Genomic DNA, 19359 nt, shown 5'->3' with positions numbered 1-19359 from the left:
CACTAATTTATGATCGCAAGAACCGAGGTGTTCTCCTACCGTGACATTACTGACTAGGTTATCCTGGGTTGTTATAACAAGGTCGAGTATGTTATTTTGTCAAGTTGGTTCAGAAACCATTTGTCTTGGATAATTTTCTTCTAGAAATTCGATCATTCTATGTGACTTGCCTTCTGTACCTGACAGTGTCGCCCAGTCGATATGGGGGAGGTTAAAGTCTCCTAATATCAGTGAGTCGTTGTTATTAAGTGACTGCCTTAAAACGCTGTACAGTAATCCCTCGCCATATCGTGGTTCACTTATCGCAGTCTCACTGTATTGCGGATTTTAAAATTGTAAATGTTTAGTTTCGTATGGCAGATTTTTCGCTATATCGCAGAATTTTGCGATATAGAGGTATTTTAATATATTTATTATTTTACTTATTTTGCAGTAAAAGAAGCATTTTCTAGCCTAAAAAAATTGTAAACAATATAAAAAAAATTAAGAAAGTATTAATATTAAAAGAATATTAAATTGAAATAAAATATGTAGCGCACAGCAGATGAGTAGACAAAGACTCACACGTATGTAAAACACAGCTACGGCCGCTTCTGCTTGAGCTGGTTTGCCCACGTGTGATCGTACATGGCACACTATTGGCTAATGGATGGGAGGCGACCAACCAGAGCACTGGGTTCTGTATCCTGGGCGCTGATTGGCTCAGTGACCGTAGCATTTGTTGGTTCGTCAGTGGTTAGCTCGGAGACAAATGGAGAATGTGTTACAGCTTGCTACCATTAAATGCTCGAGAAGTTGGCAGTGAGGACCCAGACAGGATGAGGTAATGACTACACTTGAACAAGACTCAAGTCCTAAACTTGCTCAAAATGATTACTCCAAGCTTATCTAGTTTCGTGGAACTCTTTGCGGTACTGGAATAAACACGTGGAGAACTACTGAACCGAACAGCCGACATGCTCTTCTTTTTCTTGCGACCACAACTTACCGAACCGACCACACGAGTAACCGACATGTTGGTGACTGAGTTTCTGACTAGAATTTCGATGAGTTTCCCGTAAAATGTAGCCGACTTTGAATCTGTCGAGAAACTAGTGGTTGGGTGACCTTGTTCACATGGGCTGAGGCGAGATTCACAGAGATATGCGTGCTTATATATATAATATATATAAAATATAATATATAAATTATGTAAATAATAAAATAAATATAAGGTCGCTACTACGGATTTTCGCTTATCGCGGGGGGCTCTGGAACCTAACCCCCGCGATAAACGAGGGATTACTGTACATTTCAAGGTCGTCATCGAGTGATTGCCCGGGAGGCCTGCAGGTGACAGATATATTTAAACTGACTTTTGCAATGTTTACTCGCACTTACAAATGTTCAACGTTACAGTCTCTTGGTGTTTTGTCAGTGGGTTGCAAATAGCTTTTGACAAAAAGGGCGACGCCACCGCCTCTACGGTTTACACGATCTTTGTTGAAGAGTCTGTAGCCATCTATATTGTATTCGGAACTTAAATCAATATTTGTGGTGTCGATAAATGTTTCGGTTATAGCAATTACGTCAAAATTTTCTGTTAGAGCAAAACATCTAAGTTCATCAAATTTGTTTCTTAGGCTATGTGCATTGACACTAAGGATTTTTAAGTTATCTAGAGGCTTGGTAATAGAGGTGGTGGTACTTGCGGGATCACGGTTACGGGTTTGTAGCGATACATGGCGTCTATTTACACAGGCGGGGTGGAGGGACTGACTGAGGCTGAGGGTCGTTTTTTGATCGGGTGTCACGTACTGCGTCGTTGAGGAGGAGAGAGAGAGAGAGAGAGAGAGAGAGAGAGAGAGAGAGAGAGATTTTTTTTTTTTTTACAACAAAGGAGGCAGCTCAAGGGCACACAAAAAAAGAAAACAGTAATAAAAAAAAGCCCGCTAATCGCTGCTCCCATAAAAGAACCAGAAGAGGTGGCCAAAGGCAAGGTCAAATTCAATAGGAGAGGTGTCCTGATACCCTCCTCTTGAAAGAGTTCGAGTCATAGGCAGGAGGAAAAACAGATGAAGGAAGAGTGTTCCAGAGTTTACCAGCATGAGGGATGAAAGAGTGAAGATGCTGGTTAACTCTTGCATAAGGGGTTTGGACAGTATAGGGATGAGAATGAGTAGAAAGTCGTGTGCAGCGGGGCTGCGGGAGGGGGGGAGACATGCAGTTAGCAAGTTCAGAAGAGCAGTCAGCGTGGAAATATCGATAGAAGATAGAAAAAGAGGCAACATCGCGGCAGAATTTAAGAGGTAGAAGACTATAAGTAGGAGGAGGAGAGCTGATGAGACGAAGAGCCTTAGACTCCACTCTGTCCAGAAGAGCTGTGTGGGTGGAGCCCCCCCACACGTGAGATGCATACTCCATACGAGGGCGGACAAGGCCCCTGTATATGGATAGCAACTGCGTGGGGAGAATAACTGGTGGAGACGATACAGAACGCCCAACCTCGACAAGGAAGCTGAATTAGTGAGAATGGAGATGTGAAGTTTCCAGTTAGAAGTTTGAGTTAAGGATAAACCTAGGATGGTTAGTGTAGAAGAAGGTGACAGATGAGTGTTTTCGAAGAATAGGGGATAGGTGTTTGGAAGATTGTGTAGAGTTGATAGGTGCAGGAATTGAGTGTTTGAGGCGTTGAAAGACACCAGGTTTCTTCTGACCTAATCGGAAATGATAGCAAGGTTTGCGGTTAAGCGTTCTGCAGCCTCCAGTCTGGAGTCGTGCACTTTCTGATGTGTTGGTCTTCTACTGAAAGAAGTTGAATAATGCAGAGTGGAGTCGTCGGCGTGCGAGTGGACAGGACAGTTTGTTATGGAAAGATCATTGATGAATAACAGGAAGAGAGTGGGTGATAGGACAGAGCCCTGTGGAACGCCACTGTTGATAGATTTAGGGGATGAGCAGTGACCGTCTACCACCGCAGAGATAGAACGGCCAGAAAGGAAACTGGAGATAAAGGAACAGAGAGAGGGAGAGAATCCGAAAGAGGGCAGTTTAGAAAGTAAAGACTGGTGCCAGACTCTATCGAAGGCTTTCGATATGTCTAACGCAACAGAGAAAGTTTCACCGAAACTACTAAGAGAGGATGACCAAGAGTCAGTTAAGAGAGCAAGAAGATCGCCAGTAGAACGCCCCTTGCGGAACCCATACTGGCGATCAGATAGAAGATTAGAAGTGGAAAGGTGCTTTTGAATCTTCCGGTTAAGGATTCATTCAAAAGCTTTACATAGACATGAAAGTAAAGCTATAGGGCGGTAGTTTGAGGGATTGGAGCGGTCACCCTTCTTAGGCACAGGCTGTACAAAGGCATACTTCCAGCAGGAAGGAAAGGTAGATGTTGATAGGCAGAGACGAAAGAGTTTGACCAGGCAGGGTGTCAGCACAGAAGCACAGTTTTTAACGACAATAGGAGGCACTCCATCAGGTCCATAAGCCTTCTGCGAGTTGAGGCCATAGAGGGCATGGAAAACATCATTAGGAAGAATCTTAATAACAGGCATAAAGGAGTCAGAGGGGGGATGAGTAGGAGGAATATGCCCAGAATCGTCCAGGGTGGAGTTCTTACAGAAAGTTTGAGCGAAGAGTTCAGCCTTAGAGACAGATGAGACGGCAGTGCTGCCATCAGGGTTAAGGAGAGGAGGGAAAGAGGAAGAAGTGAAATTGGAGGAGATATTTTTGGCTAGATGCCAGAAGTCACGGGAAGAATTAGAAGAAGCAAGGTGTTGACATTTTCTATTTATAAAAGAAGTTTTGGTAAGTCGGAGAATAGATTTGGCACGATCCCGGGCTGAAATGTAAAGGTCATAGTTAGCGGGAGTTCGAAGGCTCTGGAACCTTTTGTGAGCTGCCTCTCTATCTTTAATAGCACGAGAACAAGCGTGATTAAACCAAGGCTTTTTAGCATGAGGAGTAGAGAAAGTACGTGGAATGTATGCCTCCATTCCAGAGACAATCACCTCTGTGATGCGCTGAGCACACACAGAGGGGTCTCTCTCCTGGAAGCAGTAATCATTTCACGGAATGGAAAGTACATCCTCAGGTCGTCCCACCGAGCTGAAGCAAAATGCCAGAAGCATCGCCTCTTCGGTGGGTCCAGAGGATGTACAGGAGCAATAGGACAGGATACAGAAATAAGGTTATGATCGGAGGAGCCCAATGGAGAGAACAGTTTGACAGAGTAAGCAGAAGGATTAAAGGTAAGGAAGAGGTCTAGAATGTTGGGCCTGTCTCCAAGACGGTCGGGAATACAAGTAGGGTGCTGGACCAACTGCTCTAGGTCGTTGAGGAGAGCAAAGTTGTAGGCTTGTTCACCAGGCTGGTCAGTGAAAGAGGATGAAAGCCAAAGCTGGTGGTGAACATTGAAATCTCCCAAGATGGAGACTTCAGCGAAGGGAGAGTGAGTCAAGATGCGCTCCACTTTAGAGTTCAAATAGTCAAAGAGTTTTACAAAGTTTACAAAGATTTACATAGAAAATCAGACCACACAGACCTCAAGGTCCAGACTAGGTGGTCTGTCCTGAAACCTAAGTGATTCTACATTAATCAGAAGGCTCCAAAACGTTGCATTTCGACTCTAGTTGATATTAAGTTGAAGGATGTGACGGTTGAGCTTGTTTTTGAAGGAGTCAATCGTGTTACACAGGACCACTGTTGGTGGGAGCTTATTCCATTCTCGCACTACAATGTTAGTGAAGAAAAATTTGGTGCAGTCTGAATTTACTTGTCTACATTTGAGTTTTACGTCATTGTTCCTCGTACACAAAGTGTCATCGATCATAAACAATGTTGTTCTGTCTACATTCGTGAAACCATTAAGTATTTTAAAACATTCGATCAGTTTTCCTCGGAGGCGACGTTTCTCAAGAGAGAACATGTTAAGGATGGAAAGCCTTTCTTCATAGGATTTGTTGCACAAGGAAGGGATCATTTTTGTTGCCCGACGCTGAACACCTTCTAATTTAGCAATGTCATTTGCATGGTGAGGAGACCAAAACTGTACCGCATATTCCAAGTGGGGTCTGACTAAACTATTGGAGAGAGAGAGAGAGAGAGAGAGAGAGAGAGAGAGAGAGAGAGAGAGAGAGAGAGAGAGAGAGAGAGAGAGAGAGAGAGAGAGAGAGAGAGAGAGAGAGAGAGAGAGAGAGAGAGAGATAGGGTCAGGTAAAGGTGAGGAAAGAGGGAGAGAAAAAAGGTGTGAGTGAGAGGGAAAGAGATTAAAAGAGAAAACTGGGAAGGAGGGGAAAGGAAAAGAGGAAAGAAATGAAAAGGAAGGAGAAAAATATGGGGACGGAGAGGGAGAAGAAAGAAAGGAAGTATGTAGGAGAGAACCAGGGAAAAGCCAAGCACCGTTTGAGCATTTTAAGCACTGAATATTTTTTTCCAAAATTGTTGTCTTAAAGTTTAGGGTGCGTGGTATACGCCGGAGTGTGTTATATGCCACAAAATACAGTAGGCAAATACAACTAGGTAAATACACACACACACACACACTATGCTGCAGTTGTGTGGTCGCCTCACAAAAATAAGGATATCAGAAAGTTGGAAAGGATACAGAGAACTGCAACTTAAAATGGTCCCAGAACTCTTGAATATGACATATGAAGACAGATTGAAGGAGATGGACTTGACGACACTGGAACACAGAAGAGGGAGAGGAGATCTGATCACACTGTATAAGTTGGTAAATAAATTTGATGAGGTGGATAGAGATGATCTCTTCTCAACTGTGAGAATGCAGGGGCTGAGAGGACATGGAAAGAAACTTAATAAAGGAACCTGTCTGAGTGACTTAATAAAGTAGTTTTCCACATAGAAGTGTTAACACATGGAACAGCTTGCGGGAAGAGGTGGTGGAGGCGAACAGTGTCCATCAAATGAAGGAAAGGCTGGATGAATGTAGATATGGAAATGGGACTATTAGAGCTTAGCTTGGGCCCGGTAGACTACAAATAGGTAAATACAAATACAGTACCCTCCAGAGTTTCCCGCATGGTTCTTTCCGCAGGTATAGCGCTAAACTCGTGGATCGCGAAACTCGGGATATTGAAAACACTGAAAAAGTGCTTATTGGTTCTGGCCCTTGGAGAAGCTGACTTTATTTTCCCACTGTACTCCCTTGTTATCTCAAAATACGTACCATGTTAAAAGGAAGAAAATGTGAAGAGAGAATGGGTCGTTTTGAAGCCGCAGCTGAAGGCGGCTGGCTGCCTTACAACTGGTTGACAGTTCAGCATACACGCTTGTGATTGACCGAGTCTGATATCATCATCGACGGCGCTCTTCCACTGAGCGGCCTCTAACTATGACGAAATGAAAGCTTTGTGAATCTTAAGTCAACATTGATAGCTGAAACATAAGTTCGTAGCTTTTACTGTGGGCCATTAACGCACATCTCTGTGAATCTCGCTAGTTGATCGGGAATTTTGTACAGAGATTTAAAGTCAGCTGCATTTCACGGGAAGCTCATTGAAATTCTAGTCAGAAACTCAGTCACCAGCGTGTTGGTTATTTTCTCATGAGGTCGGTAAGTTGTGGTCACAAGAAGAAGAAGGTCATATCAGCTGATCGGGTTAGTAGCCATTACATGTTTATTCCAGTTCCACAATGAGTTCCATGAACCTAGATAAGCTTGGAGTAACCAGGTTGAGCAGGTCTTGGACTTGAGTCTTGTCCAAGCGTAGCCACTGCCTCATCATGCCTGGGTCCTCATTGCTAAGCTCTCGTGGCATTTAATTAACAGTAGCTGTAACACACTCTCCCTTTGTCTCTTAGCTAACTACTCATGGACCAACAAATGCTTTCTTTCCATTTTTTTTCTTTTTCTTCAGCAAACACCACAAAGCAAACGTCTGGATCCATTGTTTGTTTTGCTTCTCAGCTGATATATCCCAGAATGCAACAGTCCTCTGTGTGACCAAACTAGAGGATCAATTCGAGGCACAAAAATTGTCAGAAGATAATTTCGGTGATTCAGTGAGAAATTCCCAAGAAACTAACTTGTGTGACCACGCCTTTAAGCTGCTGATGTCACACTGGGCCTTTTTCCTCCAACTGCGTTGGCGATAGGGGCGACCGACAATTCGCTCCCGGTTGGGCGCACGAGCAACCGCGGTTGCCAGTAGCCCCATCGGATGGAGGAAAACGGCCAGTGTGACACCGCCTTGAGGAATTGCACATGATGCCGACGGTAGGTAGATGTGATCCGTACACGTCAAAACAACGCAAAACTCGGGGCGATAATGCGTGAAAGTCGGGATGGTAAGAATTTAGGACTGAGCGCGAAACACGAGGGTCGCAAAACTCGGCTAGCACGAAACTTGGGAGGGTACTGTAGGTAAATACACACACACACACACACACACACACACACATAAAAGAAAAAACAGAAATAGTGAGGGACACAGTTGAAAAAAAAGAAGTCTGTAATAGTGGTGGGCATTAATGAAGAGCACATGCCGATCAAACATACAAGGAAAAAGAAGGAAAGGAAGGCAGTGGAGCAAATAATTGAAGCAATTCAGGAAGAAGGTCATGAGCTGGTAGGAGAGTTCAAAGAAGTATTCAGGCTTGGAAAGTATGAAGGAGCCCAACGACCAGTAAAAATTAGATTTAGGTCTCAAGTAAGAACATAAGAACATAAGAACGCAGGAGTCTGCAAGAGGCCGGTAGGCCTGTACGAGGCAGCTCCTTTGACCCTAAGCTCCCGTGTATCTAACCCCACCTAATATCGCTGTCCATGAATTTATCTAGTCTATTTTTGAATGTGACAATTGTATTGGCACTCACCACATGACTGCTAAGCCTATTCCACTCATCCACCACCCTGTTAGTAAACCAATTTTTGCCTATGTCCCTGTTGAATCTGAATTTATCCAGTTTAAACCCGTTACTTTGTGTCCTACCCGGTTCTCTTACCAACAAAACCTTATGAATGTCTCCCTTATTAAAGCCCTTCATCCATTTATAAACCTCGATCATGTCTCCACGCACCCTTCGCCTTTCTAGAGAATGCAAGTTTAACTGTTTGAGTCTTTCCTCGTATGGCAAGTTTCTCAACCCCTGAATCATCTTAGTCATCCTCCTCTGCACCGATTCTAACATTTTGATATCCATTCTATAGTAGGGTGACCAGAACTGAACCGCATAGTCAAGATGAGGTCTAACTAATGCTAAATATAGTTTGAGGAAGACTTCGGGGCTTCTGTTGCTTACGCTCCTTGAAATAAATCCCAGTACCCTATTAGCTCGATTTCTAGCTTGAATGCATTGTGCCCTTGGCTTGAATGCATTGGCTGCAGAAGAAGTGGTGGGAAAGTCATGGAAGTTAGCAAGAACAGAGACCTACAAAAAAGTCTGGGTAAGAAAGGACAGAAGTGTGGAGGAGAGGAACACGATAAGAGAATTGAAGACTCAAGCCAATGAAAAGAATGAAGGAAGATCAGAAGAGGAAAAAAGGAAGTTTTCTGGAGTGATAGACATGGACCTAAGGAAGTGGTACAGAAGGGAAGAGGTGACAGCTTGAAGGTGGCATACAGTATGTGAACGGGTTAATATCGTCAATGTTAGAAATAGGAGATTACCTGAGTAAGGAAAAAACAGATGTTTTGGGGGTTACGGAAACCAAATTGTCTGGTAGTACAGATGCATTTAACATAGGGGATGGTAAATATAATGTATGGATGAGAAATAGAGAAAATAAACAAGGAGGAGGAGTGATGCTATCGTTGAAAAAAGAATGGACAGTGGAGGGTGTCACCTATGGCGAAGGGGAAGCAGAGGTCTTGAGTGTGGGAGTAAGACTGCAAAGGGGGAGGATGCAGAAATATCGTAGTGGTGTATGTCCCTCCAAAAACCAGCTCATGGATGGAAGAATTGTACAAGAAGAAGCTGGAAGATACAATGCCTAAGGAGATTGCTGGAGGAGAAAGATAAGATTCTGATAATGGGAGATTTTAACTGTACGGAAGTGTCATGGGAAAACTGGTCAATGGAAGGAAGTGAAGCTTCATGGGGGAACAAGGTTTTGGAATTGGTTGTAGATAACGTCCTCACACAGTGGGTGGAGGAAAATACAAGATTCAGAGGAGAAGACGAGCCATCTAGATTGGACTTGATAATCACCAGGGAGCCAGATACCATAGAGGAGATGAACTATAAGAGCCCTATAGGGAAGAGCGATCACGTACTTATCGAGTACATATTACGAGAAGGAGGTAAAATAATCAGGAATGAGGACTACAGGAAAGAATGGTTCAACTTTAATAAAGCAAATTTTGAACTTGGGAAACATTTTGAAGAAGCACAATGGGATACTTTTTTTGAGGCTGAAAATGTGGAGGAAAAATGGGCTATCTTTCTACGGATTTACAACGAAGAAGTGGAAAAGTGGGTACCAAGGATGAAAGAAGGCCAGAAATCAAGAGAAGAGTGGTACAATAGAAAGTGTGTAGACGCCAAGCAGGAAAAGGAGAAGGCATGGAACAAATGGAGAAAAAATAGGAGGATGGATCTATGGAATGAGTACAAAAGGAAGAGGAATGCTTATGTCAAAACAAGGAGAAGAAAAAAGAAATTTTGAGAAAAATATTGTAGATAAGTGCAAAGACCAGCCAAAACTGTTTTATAAGTTCATAAATGGAAAGCTGAAAAATAGAGATGAGATTCAGAAAGTTAAAGTTAATGGTGAAACTTTTGATACTATATGTAAGTGAAATAGTAGAAGTGATGAATAATTGTTTCCAAACAGTGTTCACAAGGGAGAGTGAGTTTGAAGGTGTAGATGCAGTGCCGTGAATAGAGTGGGTCTGGAGAGAATACAAACATCAGCAGATGAAGTTAGAAAATTATTGGAAGAATTGGATGCGAGGAAATCAGCAGGACCGGATGGTATATCAAATTGGGTGCTAAAAGAGTGTAACCAGCAAATAGCTGAAAAGTTGAGCAACTTGATTAATGTCTCACTACCACAAGGGAAGGTACCGAGAGACTGGAAGAGGGCTAACATCGTCCAAATACATAAAGGAGAAAGTAAGGAAGACCCGTTGAACTATAGGCCATTGTCATTAACAAGTGTAGTAGCAAAGATGTGTGAGAAAATTATAAAAAAACATAGGTGGAGTATTTAGAAGAAAACAGTATATTAACAAATAGCCAATTCAGATTCAGAGGAGGACGTTCTTGTGTAACTAATCTGATCAGCTTCTATTCAAGAGTAATTGATATAATACAGGAGAGGGATGGTTGGGCAGATTGTGTGTACCTGGACTTAAAGAAGGCATTTGATAAAGTACCACACAAGCGATTAATACGGAAATTTAATCATGTTGGAGGTCTGGGTGGTTCAATATTGGATTGGATTATGGACTTTTTGACAAAGAGAGAAATGAGAACAGTAATCAGGAATAATAAATCAAGCTGGATGGAAGTGACGAGTGGAGTCCCCCAAGGATCGGTGCTGGCTCCGATTATGTTTGTAACTTATATTAATGACATGACAGAAGGGGTGACAAACTATATGAATATGTTTGCTGATGATGCTAAAATAATGAGGAGGGTGGCTAATGAAGAAGACTGTGTAGCCCTGAGCCAAGATCTCACTAGAATAAGCGAATGGTCATGCAAATGGGAAAGGACATATGACTTTCAGGTTGCATATAATCTTGCATTATTACTCCCAGGTCTCTCTCTTCATTTACTTTCTTTAATATTTCACCATCTCCCATTTTATATGTCCATTTTGGTCTTTACACTTTTTCCCATTTCCATAACATGACATTTCTTCATGTTGAATTTCATCTCCCATTTCTGACTCCATTTCCAAATCTTGCTTAGGTCTTCTTGCAGCTCCTTGCAGTCTTCACTGTTTCTTATATGTCTTTGCAGTTTAGCATCATCTGCGAACAGGCTCATGTAGCTGTTTATTCCCTCTGGCATATCGTTAATATAGACCAGGAAGAGTACTGGTGCTAAAACCGACCCCTGGGGCACTCCACTTTCCACCGTTCTCCATTCCGATCTAGTGTCCTAAACCACGGTTCTCATCTCTCTTCCTCTTAAGTAGCTTTCCATCCAGCACTTCGTTTTCCCTCTCACTCCTCCTTTATTTTCTAGTTTCCACAGCAGTCTTGAATGTGGAAGTTTGTCAAATGCCTTCATTAAGTCTAGGTAAATGCAATCCACCCATCCGTCTCTTTCCTGTAATTTGTCCGTCACTCTTGAGTAAAAGCTCAAAAAGTTTGTCACACATGAGCGGCCTTTCCTAAACCCATATTGATTGTTTGTGATTAGATTATGTTCTTCTAGAAATCTCATCTATTGTTCTTTTATTACTTTCTCACATATTTTACATACTACACTGGTCAGAGACACCGGTCTGTAATTTAGGGGTTCTTCCTTTTTTCCACTTTTGTATATAGGTACCACTTCTGCCCTCTTCCACTCCCTCGGCACTGTGCCAGTTTTTATTGAGCACCTAATGATGTCATATATCGGGCTGACTAACTCATTTCTGCACTCTTTAAGTATAAAACCTGAAACTCCATCCGGTCCCACGGCTTAGGTGCTTATTTAAGTGTGTTCCTACTTACGTTGATTTATATCGTTTTTATTTTTTAGGCTAGAAAATACTTATTTTACCGCAAAATCCCGCAGTACAGCAAAAAATCTGTGATACGATACAATTTAAAAATCCGCGATAAGTGAACCGCAATATGGCGAGGGATTACTGTACAGACAGAACTGCCACCTTACTATAGCAAATAAACCAAAAACCGAGTCCTTGTGAGCCCTTAATACCAACATATTAAAAATGACACGAGCGTGTCACGTGGGGTGCACCCGATGACTGGTGGGCACATCAAGCTGTGACACGCACGTATCACAAAACAAAAAATTGTATGGCCGCTGAGTAAAAAGTCAATTATAAGGAGAGCAGAAAGAATTCAGAGGGCAGCAACAAAACTGGTTCCAGGACTATGTGATTTAACATACAAAGAGAGATTGAAGCAGCTGAACCGACCGACACAGGAGCAGAGGAGGGAGAGAAGAGATCTGATTGTGGTATATAGGGTGCTGAATGGGATGGAAAAAGTGGACAAAGAAGATCTAATAATGTGGGATACATGAAAATCAAGAGGTCATGGAAGGAAGATGAAAAAGGAAGGCTGTAGAAGAGACATAAAGTAGAACAGGTTTCCACACAGTGTGGTGGAGGCCTGGAATGGCTGGAATAAGAAGTGGTCCACGCAAAGACGATTCATTTTTTAAGGCCAAGTTGGATTAAGGTAGATAAAGAGATGAGACAGTACAAGCGTAGCTCCTCTCCCTTATACCACGACTAGGCAAATACACACCTGGTACTGAAGGGGTTCATATCATCGTGAGACAAGGGATAGAGGTGGTGGCAATGCAATAACTGCCTTTGAAACCCATGGTAGTAAGCTATGGATGATTCAAAATTGATGAAATGTATACTATTTTCAACCCCTCATTTCTAGTAGTAAAAACATCCATTTGGTAATGAACTAAGAACTAAAAAATTGGGTTGAGAGACCTGCTTCAGACCTCCATGTCACTTCCTTTGTATGGATTCAGAGTAGTGCAGTGTGCAGAAAATTCAAGTTATATTTTTTGACACTCTTTTTATCTGTGGCTGCTTGATCTATGGATATGAAACACACTGGCCTTGAGGGCTGACTATATGATTACAAAGATGCTATGATTCACTTACTTTCATTCCACTCTAGGACATTCTGATGGTGGACCCTGAACTCTATGTCTGGCACCAGTGTCATTGCCCGTCGATAGAACTGGATGGCTTCATACAGTCGTCCACTTTGCTCCAACTCAACAGCTTTTTTGAACAATTCTGCTGCCTAAAATGGAAGCATCAATTAATTTTACATATACAGTACCCTCCTGAGTTTTGCGCTTGCTTCATTCCGAAGGTATAGCGCTAAACTCAAGGATCGCTAAACTTGAGGTATTGAAAACACTGAAAGAGCTTATTTGTTCTGACCTGTGGTGAACCTGACTTTTTTTTCCTCCTTTACTCCCTTGTTATCTCAAAATACATACAGTACTGTCTCCAAGTTTGCAATAAATAGGTCAACATTGTGGGTCGCAAATGTTGAAATCGCAAACTTTGAACCATTATTCTAATGGGGAAAATTGAAAACCATCAACATCTCATCTGAAATGCCGGGCTGAAAGCTGGCGATAGAGAGAGCTGGAGACCCCGTGCCCACGCCTAGCGTGTTCCACGAAAGGACCGGAGACAAGCCGGTCCGAGCTCTCGGCATGAGTGGCGAGAGGGCTCAACCGCCACCGTGAAATGCGAGCCGCGGCACACCGGGCCGTTTGCTCCACACCCCATGAGTGTGTCCTGCCTGTGACCTGCGCTGCGTGAGCCCTGCGGTGGATCCCTGCCACTGCCGGCTTTAGCGCGGACGGCAGAGGGGGACTGGGAGCGAACGGAGAACGCCACGCCGAGGCTTTGAGGGCCCAAATGATGTGGGGGTAGAAGTGTGGGTGGGACCAAGGATGAGAGACATGTAAAGGATAGCTCGCTAAGCATTTGTTTTTCCCACAATGCACCGCGCTCGTGATGTCACATGTAAACAGATACGTCACTGGAGACCCACACGTGTGGCCGCAACGCCACTGGATTGAAGTTTCAGAGAACACCACACTGCATAATATGATGTGTAAATCCTTGAATAAAACCAAGATTCAAATGAGACTCTTGCTGGCGAGGGTCTCCAGCATGCGTCACCGCCGTGACGTCATAGAACACGTGACGTCATGGCTGAGTTGATGACATTTCACTGAACTATTGGCCGTGGCTACACGTGTGGGTCTCCAGTGACGTCATGGCTGAGTTGATGACATTTCACTGAACTATTGGCCGTGGCTACAAGTGGGTCTCCAGTGACGTCATGGCTGAGTTGATGACATTTCACTGAACTATTGGCCGTGGCTACAAGTGTGGGTCTCCAGTGACGTCATGGCTGAGTTGATGACATTTCACTGAACTATTGGCCGTGGCTACAAGTGTGGGTCTCCAGTGACGCCATGGCTGAGTTGATGACATTTCACTGAACTATTGGCCGTGGCTACAAGTGTGGGTCTCCAGTGACGTCATGGCTGAGTTGATGACATTTCACTGAACTATTGGCCGTGGCTACAAGTGTGGGTCTCCAGTGACGTCATGGCTGAGTTGATGACATTTCACTGAACTATTGGCCGTGGCTACAAGTGTGGGTCTCCAGTGACGTCATGGCTGAGTTGATGACATTTCACTGAACTATTGGCCGTGGCTACAAGTGTGGGTCTCCAGTGACGCCATGGCTGAGTTGATGACATTTCACTGAACTATTGGCCGTGGCTACAAGTGTGGGTCTCCAGTGACGCCATGGCTGAGTTGATGACATTTCACTGAACTATTGGCCGTGGCTACACGTGTGGGTCTCCAGTGACGCCATGGCTGAGTTGATGACATTTCACTGAACTATTGGCCGTGGCTACAAGTGTGGGTCTCCAGTGACGCCATGGCTGAGTTGATGACATTTCACTGAACTATTGGCCGTGGCTACAAGTGTGGGTCTCCAGTGACGCCATGGCTGAGTTGATGACATTTCACTGAACTATTGGCCGTGGCTACACGTGTGGGTCTCCAGTGACGCCATGGCTGAGTTGATGACATTTCACTGAACTATTGGCCACGGCCACACGTGTGGGTCTCCAGTGACGTCATGGCTGAGTTGATGACATTTCACTGAACTATTGGCCGTGGCTACAAGTGTGGGTCTCCAGTGACGTCATGGCTGAGTTGATGACATTTCACCGAACTATTGGCCGTGGCTACAAGTGTGGGTCTCCAGTGACGTCATGGCTGAGTTGATGACATTTCACTGAACTATTGGCCGTGGCTACAAGTGTGGGTCTCCAGTGACGTCATGGCTGAGTTGATGACGTTTCACCGAACTATTGGCCGTGGCTACAAGTGTGGGTCTCCAGTGACGTCATGGCTGAGTTGATGACATTTCACTGAACTATTGGCCGTGGCTACAAGTGTGGGTCTCCAGTGACGTCATGGCTGAGTTGATGACGTTTCACCGAACTATCCTTAGTTGGGTGGGACCGCGGGGGTGAGGTGAACAATGGCAGTGGGCAGCAGAATACAGTGTTGTGGTGGTGATGCCGCAGTGCGTCCTGATGTCATGACCCCCTCCGCCCCGTTAACTACAGCGGAAACCACCACTTTCTCACGCGCGCCACCCACAAAGTTTGGGTCATATCGCAATTTCAGTTGTCAATAAAAAGCGAATTTTTTGGGTCCCTATTGCAAACTAAGTGAATTGCAAACTTGAAACTCTCACTCCTGGAGACAGTACTGTACCTTGGAAAAAGGAAGAAAACAGTAAGAGAGAATGGGTCGTTATAAAGTCACATATGAAGCCTTATGATTGGCTGAGCTCTGAAAGCACGCTTGTGATTCACTGGGAGTCCGAAGACATCATTACTGGCGCTCACCCAATCGGCGGCCTCACTGCCTTAAGGGGGTATCACACTGGCCGTTTTCCTCTAACCGTTGTGGTTACTGGCAACGCCCGTACGCACGTTCGGGAGCGAGTTGTCAGTTGTCCATAACCTGGTGTCACACTGGGACTTTTTCTTCCCACCGCGTTGGCGGCAGCTTGAGTAACCGGCAAATCCAACTTTTCCGGGTGTGCATCACACACGGCCAAGGTCGGTTGCCTGTATCCACATCCACAATGTAAACAAAGCACTTGCCCTGTATCAACATGGCGTCGTCTGCTAAAGTATGGGCTGTTGAGGCTTGTGCTGCCATTACCCAAGGTGTGGACTTGTTGCATTAGTTAAATGGACGGAAGAAGCTGTTGTGGGTGTAGCGTGTCTGTGGTTCCTCCGTGCCAGTTCTCATTGTCACCATTGCACGTGAGCGGCCAACGCACCCATCTAGACTCCGACAACATAAACACGTGGATTGAGTAACAACAAACACACACACACACCAGACTCATCATGCACCATGGCAGATGTTTCTCACAAACAAAAATGGCTTCCCCATTTCCAAGAGTGTGTTAGAACTTATTTGGTGAGTGGTTCATACAAACCAAACATACCCAATGGCAAGAAAAGAGCAGTGTTAAAGACGACTGCTCTCTTCTTGCCAAGAGCTAGGTTTGGTTCATGTGAGCCACTCACCAAATACTGCCTAACACTCAAGAAATGGTGAAGTCATTTCTGTTTGTCAGAAACATCTGCAATGGTTCCTAATGAGTCTGGTGTGTGTGTGTGTGTGTGTGTGTGTTGTTATTCGATCCATGTGTTTATGTGGTTGAGTCAAGATGGGTGGGTTGGCCGCGCACACGCAGTGGTGACAATGAGAACTGGCATGGAGGAACCACAGGCATGCCACACCCACAACTGTTTCTTCCTTCCATTTAACTGCAGCAACAAGTCCACAACTTAATTGGGTAATGGCAGCACAAGCTGTGACAGCCCTTACTTTAGCAGATGACGCCATGTTGATGCAGGGCAAGTGCTTTGTTTATGTTGTGGATGTGGATACGGGCAACCGACCTTGGCTGTGTGTGACACACACCAGGAAAAGTTGGAGTTGCCGGTTGCCCAAGCTGAAGCCAACGTGGTGGGAAGAAAAATGCCCAGTGTGACACCAGCTTACAGATAACCGTGAACTCGCTCCTGGTTGGGGGTACAGGCATTGCCCATAACCCCAACGGTCGAATGAAAACGGTCAGTGTGACACCGCCTTAACCCGAGAACGTCGGCAGACCCTTTTCAGGGCTTTCACAAGTCGTGGCTGTGGTACGGTGGACCCTAAAAAGGGCTTGCCATAAAACACCTAATTCAAGCTAATTGTAGGCGGTGGTGGCATAGCACAACCCACCATGAATGCCCTGGGTCATTGTGGTGGGTGAGTGATCTTGAGGTGGGCTTTTTCTGTCATAGGTGGTGCTGTAAGGTCATGGCATACTGAATTAGCTATCCACACAGTAATCACTTGTCAAATTCTCTAAAGTAGACAACAAGGGACTCTAGGCTAGATGCCACGTGTCACAAGACTGTTTATTTTGTAACAAACACCACCCAAAAAGAATGGAGTTTGAGTAAAAGTAAATATTTTTAACGGCTTTATGGGGATCAGAGGAGTACTGTGATGTACGTTCCATGCTCTTTTCTTAGTCTCAAAATGCAGTGTAATTTTGTTTCTTGGCCACTTCTCGGCGTTCCCATATGTCGGGACCCAGAAGATGGACAAACAGAGGACGACCATAGCAGAACAGTTAATTAATAGTGACCCCAATCAGAGGCAAATACCGAGTGGAGATATGGAGACAAGAATTGTAAATATGATAGGAGAGGGAAGGAAAGCAATTAGTCAGATATACAAAGTCGTAAACATCTAATAAGCACTAACACTACTGAGAGGTTATGGAAAATACCCAGACCCACTTACAGAAAACAGATACCCAGTAGGCGTGGTCAGGAAGTGTGGATAACCATTCAAGAGGACTCTAACATGTCACGTGCGGTGTGACGAAATGCTATAAGCGAATAACTGAAAAGAGAAGTCACTGTGGGAGTGTCTTAAGAGTGCATCACGAATAAGCAGGAGAAGTAGACAATACAACATAATGAGCGAGCCAATGGTTGTTGACAGGAAATATTGGCTACTGGTTATGTAGGAAATGAAGGCGTGTCAAGGATGTAGTTCCGCCTCAAGCAAGGAAAAATGTGACCTAGACAACAGTGGTATGAGCAGACCGAGCCTTGCACTCGCTTCAAGCAGTACTGCTACTCACTCAGCTGAGAATGGCTGTTGTGATCTTAATCGTGAGTAGAAATTCGAGAATCTAAGGGAAACCGACTGTATTGTCCTGGAGATTATAATGTAGGAGATGTGTAGTAGGATTGTGAGTGGGACAGGATTGTGATTATTTTATTGCGATGTAAAGCAAAGGTAAAAACCACTGGGTGTGGTATAATTTGGTGCTTCCATGAAATTGTAGTAGATTATACTATAGGAATGTGTTATTAGGATGTGAGGAGAGTATTTAAATATTGTGATGTAAGCAGAGAGAAACAAACCACTGCTTGTGGAACGACGAGTTATTATTATTGGCAACAACTGAGCACATATTGTAGTATTACGATTAAGACATGTCGTTTGTCATATGTTGTATCCATTGCTGAATATGCCAGAGTGTTATGATCGTCTGAGCATAGAATATTGCATAAGGCAATTACTTTCATTTAATTTTAAATAAATGTATATTTTCTTTTTCTCTTGTTTATCCACGAACACCAGTCTCCAATAACAACTTAAGCCGGATCATGCTGCCAGGGATACGAGACGGTGAGATCATTTATGGAGTAATTAATGAGTGATAAAAGAGTTGATTTAATACAAGTTAATGCAAATGAAATAAAATGGTAAGAATTAAATACAAGAAAAGAAGGATCCAAAACATGGCTGAAGCCCACGGGTTAAGGCAGTGAGGCCACTGATAGGGTGAACGTCGGTGATGACGTCATCGGACTCTAAGCGAATCACAAGTGTGTTTTCAGAACTGTCAACCAATCATAAGGCAGCCGCCTTCAACTGTGGCATCAAAACGACCTGTTCTCTCTTCCCATTTTCTTCCTTTTTCCAAGGCACATATTTTGAGACTCTACATGGACAGGAGTTCCTCACATCCCCCCTCCCACTCCCTAACTTTGGCTTCTCTCTCTCTCTCTCTCTCTCTCTCTCTCTCTCTTTTGCCCTAGCCCCAGTGTTTGCAGAAAATGGCCAGTGTGATACTACCTTTAAGGCAGCGCATGACGCCCATGGTAAGTAGACATGATCTGTACATGTCAAAGCAGCGTGAAACTTGGGGCGATAATGCGCGAAAGTTGGGATGGTAAGAATTTAGGACTAAGCGCGAAACTTGAGGATCACGAAACTCAGATAGCGTGAAACTCGGGAGGGTACTGTATTTTTTTTTTTTTTTTCAAAATCTAAAGTGAAAATCCTGAGTCATACAGTAGATCAGACAGTCTCGGGAAGTGAAATGTTGAAACATTGTTAATAGGCACACCTAACATCACCAAAACGTGGGGTACAATCTTGGCTTAGGGACGGTTTTGGGGGGTCATAGAAGGTAGTGGGCTAAAGAGTGGCTTATCCGGATATTTTGTTTTTATTTATTAATGATCCACGAGACATCCAAGAGTTAAATCAAAGTATGTGCTTATCTTTGTATTCATTCATACACACACTGGTAATATTTCTGT

At 44.0% G+C, this 19359-nt stretch overlaps 1 protein-coding gene across 5 annotated transcripts in view; it reads right to left on the bottom strand.

Annotated features, from left to right (window-relative positions):
• Positions 1 to 19359, bottom strand: part of LOC127005780 (F-box only protein 9-like) — a 172449-nt gene that overhangs the window by 81365 nt on the left and 71725 nt on the right. For all 5 annotated transcript variants that reach the window (XM_050874876.1, XM_050874877.1, XM_050874875.1 and 2 more), the window contains one exon: positions 12764 to 12908. In XM_050874876.1, the coding sequence (XP_050730833.1) occupies positions 12764 to 12908 (145 nt within the window). The remainder of the gene's footprint in view (positions 1 to 12763; positions 12909 to 19359) is intronic.

This window comes from Eriocheir sinensis, chromosome 31, assembly GCF_024679095.1.
Source record: "Eriocheir sinensis breed Jianghai 21 chromosome 31, ASM2467909v1, whole genome shotgun sequence".
Lineage (NCBI taxonomy): Eukaryota > Metazoa > Arthropoda > Malacostraca > Decapoda > Varunidae > Eriocheir > Eriocheir sinensis.
Note: the sequence above shows the minus strand (reverse complement) of the source record. Positions and strands in the feature narration are given on the sequence as shown.